The 12,501-nt window shown below is 44.1% G+C and overlaps 2 protein-coding genes across 3 annotated transcripts; both read right to left on the bottom strand.

Annotated features, from left to right (window-relative positions):
- Window positions 1–1,894: 1,894 nt before the first annotated feature.
- Window positions 1,895–6,814, bottom strand: LOC127978878 (uncharacterized). Its single transcript, XM_052583835.1, is given in 4 exon segments — window positions 1,895–2,590; window positions 2,592–4,372; window positions 4,686–6,284; window positions 6,742–6,814. Coding segments are annotated over 4 exon segments (3,555 nt in total). The 3' UTR covers window positions 1,895–2,488.
- Window positions 6,815–7,352: 538 nt separating this feature from the next.
- Window positions 7,353–12,152, bottom strand: LOC127979419 (uncharacterized). Of its 2 annotated transcripts, XM_052584869.1 has the most exons (9): window positions 12,034–12,152; window positions 11,836–11,916; window positions 11,414–11,755; window positions 11,198–11,282; window positions 10,797–10,883; window positions 10,172–10,407; window positions 9,804–9,963; window positions 7,776–7,882; window positions 7,353–7,567 (listed from the first exon to the last, which is right to left on the bottom strand). In XM_052584869.1, exons 4-9 carry the CDS (start codon window positions 11,244–11,246, stop codon window positions 7,517–7,519), a joined length of 690 nt encoding a protein of 229 aa, XP_052440829.1. In that variant the 5' UTR covers window positions 11,247–11,282; window positions 11,414–11,755; window positions 11,836–11,916; window positions 12,034–12,152; the 3' UTR covers window positions 7,353–7,516. The 2 variants fall into 2 exon arrangements, 1 of the variants encoding a protein (XP_052440829.1); XR_008158789.1 differs by lacking the exon at window positions 9,804–9,963.
- Window positions 12,153–12,501: the final 349 nt, after the last annotated feature.

Below are 12,501 nucleotides of genomic sequence, written 5' to 3'. Positions count from 1 at the left end.
ATATTATCATCTTTAAGATTCTTATTTGTCATTGTCCCAGTAAAGCAAACATGAAAACAATATCGTCAGAACACAGAAAGGTATACAGGTTTGAAACATGAAAACATGAGTAAATGAAAGAATTTTCCCTTTATTTAATAATTCAGTATTTTGTAATTAGTATTTTATTTTGGTTAACAGATGCTAAACTGTTCAAAAACAATAAAATGTGCTAAATCAGAACATGCTTCTTTGTTTGCATATGTCCACAAATAATGTGTTATTGTTAGTGATGTACACGTGATTAAGATGTTTTATGGATGTTCATGTCTGACTGGACCGATCTTGAACTTTTGTCAAGATGTTTTAAACCTCAAGACATAATTGATTGCCTTGCACGATGTTACACAGTGGGTGTGTGATTATTTTATATGCAGGCTTATATATACATACTCTTAAACTATGGAGCAACGCATTTAAAAATCCAGAGGACAACGACGTCCAGAAATCGACGCATTTAGACGTCCAGAAGACGACACATTTAGACGTCCAGGGACGTGCAGAAAAGACGTGCAGTTCACGTCTAGAAGACGTCAAAGACGTCGGTTCAACTTTCATTTTGGAACTATTTTTCAACCATGACGGGACGTCTCGGATGGATGTCTTTTCAACGGTCAAAAGACGTCCAAATGTTTGCTGGGATACTATATGCCTGTCACACTTTAATTTAGTTCATTCCGGATAGCACACCAGACTGACAAAACCATCCGTATACAAAGGAAAGATAACAGAAATTATATGCAATTTAGATTTACTTTAATTTGATGACATCATTAATATGGACACTTTTCAAATAATTAAGCAACGCACTGTTCAATAACAAATAGAAACTAAATCGAACAAACAAGAAAAGAAAGAAAAAAAACAATAGGTTACTGTCGTAACCCCGGTTCTCTGAAACATCGAGTGGAGAGATCCACCTATGGGAAGGGCATCCGTACCTGACCTCTGCAGAAGCATCCAATTGCACCAAGTCTGGCTAGACAGACAGAAGCGCGCAGCCAATGCCAGGTAAGGGCCCGCCCCCTTACCTAGGGGTATAATAATGGCTGCAGCGCTGCTATTCTCCAGTAAGTATATTCGCTTCTCGTGTGGCAAGCGGGGCAACGCTGGTGGATCTCTCCACTCGATGTTTCAGAGAACCGGGGTTACGACAGTAACCTATTGTTCTCTTTCATCATCTCGTGTTCGAGATCCACCTATGGGAGAGACATGGACAGCTCCCCGATTGCCCAATACACTCACAGTGAGGTTCTGAAAGCCAGAGAAGGACGGTCGCCCCAGAGAGGCGGTGCCTGACACGTCCCATACTCATGAACCTGCAATACTGATGCACAGTCGTGACTGCTGTGCATATGCAGCACATGAAAAAATGTTAGCATCACACACATGATAACCAATGTGCATATAAATACACCCAGAAAAGGAATGTAAAAACATGCTAGTGACAGGGATGTGCATGGCCAGCCGGCCCATTCACTCCTTCTTCACCTCTTCCAGCGGGGTTGCAGGGAAGGGCTAAGAGGACCACACCCCTAAAACCGAATGTGCTACCGAGATGCTGGTGACAACCAGCCAGTAATAACGCACAAAGGTATAAGGAGAAGACCAAATGGCAGCGGAGCAGATGTCCTTTAGTGACGCTCCCTGGTGGCTGCATTCCCTTTGATTCATAAGCCAAAGTTATAGCATTCACAAGCCAATGTGAGAGGCGTTGCTTAGAAATAGGATTCCCTCCATGAGTGGATGCCCATGAAATAAAGAGCTGGTCGCTCTTCCGGAAAGCACTAGTCCTGTTCATATATGTCCGTTAAGCACGGACGGGACACAGAGCATTTTGCCTCTCATCCTCCGGGGAGGAAAAAGGTGAAGGGTCAAAAGCGGACAGCTCCAACACCTCTGAAGTGAACGCAGGGAAGCACTTCGGCATGAAGGCCGGATTAGGCTTAAGGGAAACCATATCTCCACTAAGAGAAAATTTAGTGCACAAGGGATGAACCGAAAGTGCATGTAGCTCACTGACACGTTTGGCTGATGCCAAGGCCAAGAGCAAAGCTGTCTTGAAGGACAGCAGCTTAAGGGAAATACTTCCAAGAGGTTTAAAAGGATACTGAGACAGAGCCTCCAACACCATGGAGAAGTCCCACTCAGGCACCCTTCATAAATCTGCGGATTAGATGATGTTGCCCGACTGTTGAGCCCTCAAAGCCCACATGAAAGGCCGAAATCGCAGCCAAGTAGACCTTAATTGTGGAAAAAGACCTGCCTTTTTCCAAGAGGTCTTGGAGGAAACACAAAATATCAGGAACTGAGCACTGATAAGATGTGAGACCACGCCCATCAAACCACCCTTCGAACACTTGCCACTTACTGCCATACAAGAATCGCATAGACACGGCCCTGGCATTCTGTATAGTAGCAATCACACACGGCGAAAGCCCCAGTGCGCTTAGGTTCGTCCTCTCACGGGCCACGCCCAAAGAGCCACCCTGTCCGGGTGTGGGTGATAAATCTCCCCGTTCGCTTGGGACAAAAGATCTGTGCGGGGGGGGGAGGCGCCACGGCTCGGCATATAACAGAGGGATTATCTCCGCCAGCCATGGTGCTTTGGGCCACCTGGGTGCTATCAGAATGAGAGACAGGCCCTGCTCTCTCACCCTGGCCAGTGTAGGAATTATCAGGGACAGGGGAGGAAAGGCATACAGCAGCACTCTGGGCCACGGGTGGGCCAGTGCATCTACCCCGAGGGGTGCGTCCACGTCCTTTAGCGAGAAGAACATAGGACAATGGTAGTTTTCGCGCGAGGCGAATAGATCTACGGTTGCCTGTCCAAATCTCATCCATAACATATCCACTATCTGCGGGTGAAGGCGCCAATCTCCGTAGATTGGGTTTCCCCTTGATAGAAGATCCGCGCCTCTGTTTAGAAGGCCGGGAACATGAGTCGCGCGTAACGACAGGAAAACCTGTGCGCTCCACACTAGAAGCTTGTAAGCTAGAGCGTGAAGTTTCGACGAGCGCACGCCGCCCTGACGGTTGATATAAGCCACTGTCGTGGTATTGTCGCAGCGTACGAGCACATGATGTCCCTGCAGGCGAGGCAGAAAATAATTCAGAGCTTTCCATACGGCCATAAGCTCTAAATAATTTATGTGCGCTGAACGTAGTCTGCTCGGCCACAGACCGTTCACCGTTCTGCCCTCCTGGGTGGCGCCCCAGCCTGTTAAGGACGCATCTGTCGTCACAACTTTCCGCATCATAACTGTCCCCAGAGGGGTTCCATGTGCGTAAAAGTCTGCGCTCTTCCAGTGGCGCAAGGCTGCCGAGCAGGCGCGCGTCACTATTACAGAGCGGCAAAGATCGTGCGTCGGGCTGAAATGTAGTAACAAAACCCATTTCATGAACGCTCTCATTCTCAGGAGTCCCAGCGGTACAACCTGGATTGATGAAGCCATAAGACCCTGCAGCCTGAGGCATGTGCGATATTGTACTTTCGCCCCCTCTCTGAACTGCGACAGACAGTTCATTAGAGAGAGAACGCGCTCTTGAGAGAGACGCACTCGCATGGAGACTGAGTTCAACTCCAAACCCAGGAAAATGACATTCTGACTGGGTGTAAAATTGCTCTTGCCCACATTCACTCTGAACCCGAGAGATGTGATGTGCGTGAGCACACGGCAAGTGTCCTGCAACACTTTCTCTTTCGATTCGGCTATGATTAGCCAATCGTCTATGTATGTCAGAATCCTCAGACCTGACATTCTCATGGGTGCTAAACCCGCCTCCGCACACAGACAGAAACACCGGGGGCTTAGACTGAGCCCAAACGGCAGAACTGTGAATTCGTAACATGTGCCTTGGTAGGCGAAACGAAGAAACTTCCTGTGTGGCGGATAAATGCTTATATGGAAGAAAGCATCTTTCAGGTCGACCGATGTGAACCAGTCGTTCTGTTTTATGGCACGGGCGAGCGAGCCATGAGTCAGCATTCTGAAATTGTATTTCCTCAAATGTTTGTTTAACACACGAAGGTCCAGAATAGGGCGGAGAGCGCCGTCCTTTTTTGGGACCAGGAAATAACGAGAATAAAATCCCTGATTCATCAGAGTGGGGGGCACCATCTGAATCGCTCCCTTGTTTAGGAGGGAGGATATTTCCTCTTTCAGAATGTGTGAGGCGTTCTCTTCTGTGTGTGAAGAGAGAACGCCGTTGAAATGCGGGGGTTTCATTGAAAACTGCAGTCTGTATCCCTTCATTATAGTACGCATCACCCACTCGGGAGCCGAAACAGTTCGCCAAGCCCATTCGTGATTTGAAAGTGTTCCCACCCGAGCTGCAGCGGGGCTGTGTAAGCTGGTTTATTTGTGATGCAATGGCGCCATCTAGTGGACACACCAGGGGCAACATGCAGGGGTTCAGACAGATTTCCTCTCTCTGCGGAGAGAGATCCTCTCTCCATAACGAATTCATTTGATTCGTTTGTTTTAATGTGTTTTTTGTTTTTCTGTGTGTTTTGTGTTGGGGAAACACTGGGGCCGAAGCCTTTATTGGTTGGGTGAGGGAAACAGAGTGTATGCGGTGTGGTGACACTGCTTTTGCACTTTTCCTCACAACAGACCCCCTGAACGTGAGGGGGGAACACACACCGTTCATTAAACACATGGGCTGGGCAGCCTCGAACGAAGAGGAATCGATCCATCCGCGGGAGACCCTGCGTCTTTTGAACGGGGGTCCTGGGACAGGGAGAGAGTCCGAAGGGCTCGTGGCCCATGAACGCGGACTCGATGCCTCCATCAATCGAACATCAGGCAGGCCGATTACGTTTCGAGTCGATGGGGTTAGGGTTAGATGGTCCTCCAGCCGCGGCCGCGGCGGGAGTCGATTTTTCCCCTTAGGAAGACATAACTTGAATGCCTTGTCCTCCTTCTTTTTGTCGTCACACCGTTGTTGCATCAATGCGACGGCGGGGCCGAACAGAGCCCGATCGGGCTCCATCGACGCGCCCGCGATGCGCCGCTTCTCACTGTCAGGAAGGCCTGACAGGTTAAGCCAGAGCGCGCGCTCTCCCACCACAGAAAGCGCCATAGAGCGCCCGCAGGCTTGGACGGCCTGGCGAGCATTATGAAGGACGAGGTCGTTCACCGTGAGGATCTCCTTCCACAAGTGTAGAGAAGGAGTTCGCTTTTTTAGCTGTTGCCCTAATTCGTCCAAAATCTCCGCCTGGTAAGCGGAGAGGAGAGACGAGACGTTCAGGGCCCTGACTGCCAAGGCCGAGGACTTGTATGCGGCCTGGTGAACTGAGGCAGAAAAACGGTCCAGCTTGTTGGGCAAGACCGGCTTAGGGGGAGCGAGCAGCCCGCCCTGAGCGGGGTTAAGGTGCCTGGCGATGGAAGGCTCGATAGCGGGGGGGTCGCCCATACCATGAGCTGCCATATCCTTTACTTCAAGGCCCGAAAGGCCGTGTTTGAAGTCGAGCGGTTCGCTCCAGTTGTGCCTCATATGCTTAGCGCACGCTGGAAGGACGGGGAAGAGTTGTTTCCCCGGACCGGGAGGAGATCCCAACACTTTTCCGTCGTAAATATCCCTCTCCTGGTCGGTGGCGCTCTGTGGAGCCGGCCACTCAATGTTGAGGCGAGCGGCCGCTCGCTCACACACTTCCAGGAGGATGGACTGAGGCAGGGCTGCGTGGCCGCTAGCCTGGGGAACGCCGGAGGGCGGGATGGCATCCTCGTCCTCTGAGACCCCGAGAAGGGTTGCATCATCCTCATCGCCGGAACCGGCCGGTTCGTCGGCGAGCATGAGGTTGCCCGCGAAGATGTCCTCTTCGGGGAATGCGGGATTGGGCTGGTCAGCCCAAACAAGTGAGGAGGCGCCCCGGGAGTCCCCCGGTAGCGCGTCGTCGTCACCGTGTCCCAGATCTGAGTCAGTAAAACCGAGCTCGGAGCACTGGGTCGCTGCAACCTTAAGACGGCGTCGTAAAACATTTTTGGGCAGCATAAGGCAATGACTGCAATTTTCCGCGTTCTCCAAGGCTTCTTGAGCGTGTTTAAGGCCCAAGCAAACCACGCAGAACGGGTGAAGGTCCTTGGCAGCGATGAGTGCTCCACACGCGGCCGGGCAGGCCCGTGATAGGCTATTCCCCGGAGAAGCGTTATGTATAGAAAGCGACATACCGGAGAAGAAATCGGAAAAATCCGTGGCGGGCAGCCGTGGGAGCAGGTGAAAACGACGAGAGCGCGGCGGCCCTGAATGCAGAACACAGCAGAAAAGCTGAGAAGACGACAGTCACGTCTGGCGGAGGCTGATCAATTGATACGTCCTCCTGAAGACACGAAGGTGAGCATCGTAATCCAACCGAACTGTGTCAATGCAGAGATCGCGAGAAGCGAATGTCAACTGGAGAATAGCAGCGCTGCAGCCATTATTATACCCCTAGGTAAGGGGGCGGGCCCTTACCTGGCATTGGCTGCGCGCTTCTGTCTGTCTAGCCAGACTTGGTGCAATTGGATGCTTCTGCAGAGGTCAGGTACGGATGCCCTTCCCATAGGTGGATCTCGAACACGAGATGATGAAAGAGAACACTTTTTAACGATTTGAAAATGAAATAGGTGTGTGTATGGGTGTGTGTGTGTGTGGTTCTGTGGTTAGTGAGAGCAACTGACCAAATAAACAGCACAGGAGTGACCCAGCTAGAAATGCTACGTTCCCAGGACGTTCTCAGAACGTCCCCACTGGTGTCAAGAACGTCGCCTAGTAACGTCCCAGGAACGTTCATAGACGGTCATGATGTGGAGTTCTTTAAAGGGTCGGGGGACGTTATTTCGCGGACCTTCACAGAACATTCAGGACGTTATCGGAACGTTTAGGGGACCATGTTTTATTTGCAAATGTGACGTTCCCAGGACGTTCTCAGAACGTCCCCACTGGTGTCAAGGACGTCGCCTAGTAACGTTCCGGGAACGTTCGGAGACGGTCATGATGTGGAGTTCTTTAAAGGGTCGGGGGACGTTATTTTGAGGACCTTCACAGAACATTCAGGACGTTATGTGAACGTTTTCAGAACGTCCCCACTGGTCTCAAGGACCTGTAGGGAACCAAACTAAAATTTTACTGCAAAAAACACTTGTTCTTTCAGAACTTTAATCAGGAATAAGCATGCACGTTTAATACATTCAAAGATAAAATCAGTCATTTATTTTGTGTGAACAAAAACAGATTATAAATAAATTATATATTACATAAATTATATATATATATATATATATATATATATATATATATATATATATATATATATATTATACACACACAAATATTAAGAAACAGTAATAACAACAAAAACACATATTTATATAAATTTTATGTTGCGTAAATGGTGAACAACAAATAAAAAAAACAATTATTTATATTAAATATATACTGTGTGTGTGTGTGTGTGTGTGTGTGTGTGGTGTGTGTATGCGTGTGTGTGTGTGTATCAGTCACTGTCTCCATCTTCAGGAGGTGCCCGAAATTGTTCTTCCGCTGCCTGAAAAAATTAAACATTATATTTAACAATCACTTCAATGACTCTTTAATTACTTTTAACTCCACTTGGTACTAAGTAAATAAATCAAAACAGTTATTTTATTCTAGAGAATAGAGAGAGAGAGAGAGAGAGAGAGAGAGAGAGAGAGAGAGAGAGAGAGAGAGAGAGAGAGAGAGAGAGAGAGCTCTCACTGAATAAAACAACTTACAGGTGTCGCAACCAACTTGGCACGGTGAGGTGCATGTTTGAGGGTTTCCCCTATACATGTATCAATTTCCTTTTCTGTGTGTTTCGGAAATTGTTTGGCACAAGCACCTAGAAGACAAAAAAAGGTAACAAAATAAATGTGAAAGTCTCAGGCCTCCAAACTATGCTGAAAAGTTTTTACAAGAACAATAGTCACAGCTCCACCGAACAAAAATTGAAAAAAGAGACACTTAAACGTTTAAAATGGACCATTATTATGACGTTATTGTTATACATGATTACATTTTTAAATATGACTAGGCTGTTATAGTTATAATTATAATTTGATTATTTTATGTTTTTTATTTGTTATAATATCCCATTAGTCCTAATAGATGCGATATTTCTGTAGTACTTTTATAAAGAACACCGCTTTCTCACATAACGCAGTGAAGCAGCCCTCCACGAGAGCAATTGATTCTATAATAAGAACTGATCAACCAATTCAGCACCATCGCCTCGGACAGCACCGGGGAACGGCGCGATGTGGAAATAATATTGCTGATGACGCAATTGCCCTGCTCCCTCCAAAATGGATACAAATGCATATTAAGCGGGTTAAAATAATCTAAATAAATATATGACGATTATCACTATCGACATAAAATGTGAAAATAAATTAAAAGTGTTAGCCTACGCCATATTACAGTAAGTCAGCATATACATAACATGCAAAATTGTTCATTATAAACAATCAGACACGAATCTGATGAACTCATGATGCAATAACCAATCGAAAAAAAACTGCTGGTTCGCGTGAGTTTTTTTTCCGCGTTCACGCCAGTGCCGCTCACCTCAGACAGAGACAGACACAATCTGGATTTCACTGAATTCACTCGAGGAAAACTGTATATGTAAGTGAGATATTAATTTATAATCCTATTGTTTTTTTCATGCTACTAAAATAATGACTTGATTTTGTAATCGGAAAAACGAATTAACTAATTCATAAATGGTTCTTGTGATAGTATACAATAATTTGTATTTATTGTAATATTGCAATTGTTTTTGTGTTTTTTGAAATTAAATATAAGCATAGGCCTATATGGTGTAGCTTACATTTAGAGTCCTGCACGGGTTCGGGTACCTGTAGGTTTTTGCTCAAACGGATGAAAAATATCCACCCGTGTCGGATACGGGTGCAGGTCGGGTCGGACACGGGGGGAATACGGGTTTTAAACAATCACATGCAAATGTAATGCATATTTTAGCAACACATCTACAAAAATATGCCTGTATTTCAAGTTGATAAAATAATTTTTAATAAAATAATTTAAAATCCATATCAGTTGATTTGTGTCCACGCGCCACGCCCTCCCAGGAATCTATAACGTTACCTAATGTGGGAGAATTTTGGAGTTAACTGAAGAAAATATTGTGAACTGCTTATTTGCTGCATGCATTTTCGTGTTCGGAAATGTGGAACTTCATTGCTGAGGAAGCACAGATAACATGGTTAAGTGAGGAAGCTCATTAAATAACTTCATATCTATTTTCTCACAATATTTTGTCACCTATATCACAATACATCTGTTATTTTCTTATTTTTTTAATTCTCATATTTACATTTACATTTTTTGTTTAGTTTATTTTAATAAAGTTTTGAAATCCAAAAGTACACTTTTTGAGCAATATGAATAAGTGAATAAGTAAAACTAAAACCATATGAAACATTTATGATTATTAGTGATGAAAACAGTTGTGCTTCTTCACATTTTTTTTTTTCAGGGTTATTTGATGAATTAAAGAAAAAAAAGCAGCATTTATTTGAAATGTAAATCTTAACTCTCTTTTCTGTTCAATTTAATGCATCCTTGCTGAATAAAATGTTTTTTTTTCTTGTTTTTTTTTTCTTCGTTTAGAAGTCAAAAACGAGAAAACAAATTATTCGAAGGTACAGGGACAGTACAGGCATTTTTCTGTTTATCATTTGCTCTTTAAAAAGTTGCATGATGAAGTGAAAAGAAGAGAGAAGTTTTGAAAAGCATACTTAAAACAATATGGTGGAGGGCTGTCCCAATGAAGGTCAGTTTTCCTTTTCGGCCTTTAAGGCTGTAATTTGACCAGGCCTCATTGGTGGCTATTTTTCGAAGGATTCTCCTCACAGCGTCTCCAATGTTGCTACCTCCCATCAGGCTCAAAAACTGTATCTATACAACATTTAAAGATAAATGAAGCAAATGTTAGTATTGCAATGGCACATGGAGCAGGGTTAATTGCTGACACACAAGCAAATGCGAGAGGTGTATGTATTTCATTCAGATAATTTAGCCTACATGCACACAAATCTACATTTTGAAATTAAAAATGTCACTTTGTAACAAAAAGGTTACTGACCCCTGTGCTATATCAACATACCATCCTTTTTTTCCCTTCTGGGTCCTCAAGTTTTAATATGAAAGCTTGCAGCTCCTGCAATGTTTTGCAGGGCCTCTCAATGGTCTCCTGTGGTGGTGTTGTGATGGTTGCCGGACCAGGACGATTCTGTTGAATAGCCTGGATCAGACGCTCAATAGAATTAGAAATATCTGTCGACATTCTCTCTATTGCGAGGAGCATCCGCTGCTCAGATTGCTCGATGAGATGCTGGAAATCTGAAAAATTTAGATGGGTGAGATGATGATGATGGAAGGGGGGTTCATCTTGACATTTAGTTATTTGCTTAGTATTCAGGCATATGTGTGGTACTTCAAGAAATAAAATACAGACATTGGCATGACTGTATTGCCAGATGCAATAGCTACAGTATGGTCTTATTTGGATAGTAAGTCAAGTCAAGTCATCTTCATTTATATAGCACTTTTAACAATGCAGATTGTTTAAAAGCAGCTTTACAGAGATGAATGTATAATGTAAGGTAACAGAGATTGAGATTAGAAGACAGTAAAAAAAATGCAGCCATAATCTTAATTTTTTGAAGATTAAAAAAAAAAAAACATTTATCTTAACAGATGAATAGAATATCAATATTAAAAATGCATACCATGAAAAGTATTATTAGCAGAAAGATTTGGCAGGGATGGCTCATCTTCCTCAGGTGAGTGAGCTGTGATGTCAGGAGGTGGTTTGTCTAAAAACAGACATTGAAAGCATGGGATAAACACAGTTCAGGGGAGTTGAGTACTTTCACAAGGAATTTTACACAAAATGCCATGACAAAAAATACCAACTCGCACAATATAAAACACTCCAACCAAATTCAAAACATTTTTAAAATAGGATTTTCATTAGAAATCTGTTTGTACTGTATTTCACACAAAATAGCTTCTTCCTGTCAGCTGGCAATGCACTTATTTTGCCTGTTCACTAATTGACGCACCACCATCAAATCAACACAACACAAGAAATGACACATGACAATAAAAAGTTAAATCTGTTACTTACAACTTGGAGGCTTTGGGAGGCTTGATGGCTTCTGAGAGGATGTGGACATTTTTCTCTTTTTTTTTGGTAGGAATCTCACATTCTCCTATTTATTCAGGATGAAACAGTTTATATATAGTTTAGTTTTATAAGAGTAGTTTTCTCTGTAATCATGGCATGATTTTTATACATAAAAAGTGGAGTAATGCATGACAAAAAGCAATCGCGTGTGTTTACCTTCACTCTCGGTCCAGTATTTTGATGGCACTTTTTTTTCCGCTCTTTTAGCACCTCTTCTTCTGTGTCCACGTTTGAACTTTCTACAGCTTTTTTGGCTCGTTCTCTGGCTGTCTTATAGTTGTCTAAGGACAGAGTAAATTTGAGTTGTCTTTTTAGTTTTTGTAATCATTTTACTGTGTAAAGGCAGTGTACCTCCATATGACTATATATTTATTCAGTTTTCTCACCAGTCTCGGAGAGTATTCTTATTTTGTGCCGCTTCCAGAGTTCCTTATCTGGCCTTTGGGAGGCCTTTGCCATGGCAGCAGCGTTTCTACGGGGCCAGTAGCAAATCAGAACCTAAAACATTTCAGGGAATATGTTATTTCCGGTATTACGTGTGTGTGTGTGTGTGTGTGTGTGTGCGCATGTACCCTTACCCCATTCACCTCCTCTACCCATAATGCAGGCGCCACAGCAATTGCATTTTCTTGTTCAAAAATAACTATGTAAAATCCAACCTACATTACAAACAGAAGAACAGACACTCCTTAGAAAAGAGGGCCAATATACAGTATATGAAATCTAAGTTAAGACATTAAAGCAATGACAGAAAAAAAATAATACTAACTATGAACATATTTCCATATTTCATTAATCAAGGTCATGAAGGAGAGAAAAGACAACTTTGCGGCCATGCCCGTCCTCAAGGATCATTGCCCTTCCTTGCAAGTTTGTCTTGTCCAGGATCTCCATCTTTGATGGACCACATACATAGGCTCCATAGATCATCGAGTCACATGGCTCGTAAAGGTACAACATTAAGTGCGAGAAGACCCTACATAAGAGCTTTCCGGAGTTGGTCCTCTCCAGAACTTCACAGCAGGATGTTGGGCTAACAATGTAAACATTATTAGGATGTTTCAATTGTATTGGTTTCTCTTCACTTGTTTGTATAGGAATCTGTGAACGTTCTTGGAGCCGTTTTGCTGCTTGGACTAGAACATGGTTTCCTGATCTAACCATCTTCTTCAGCTGGTGCATGTAGCTTTCAAACGCAAAGGCACTGCATTTGTCTAATGATCCATATGTGGTGGCATCAGCAG

The sequence above is a fragment of the Carassius gibelio genome, chromosome B19 (assembly GCF_023724105.1).
Source record: "Carassius gibelio isolate Cgi1373 ecotype wild population from Czech Republic chromosome B19, carGib1.2-hapl.c, whole genome shotgun sequence".
NCBI lineage: Eukaryota > Metazoa > Chordata > Actinopteri > Cypriniformes > Cyprinidae > Carassius > Carassius gibelio.
The sequence above is the reverse complement of the archived record's forward strand: the minus strand, read 5'-3'. Positions and strand labels throughout refer to the sequence as shown.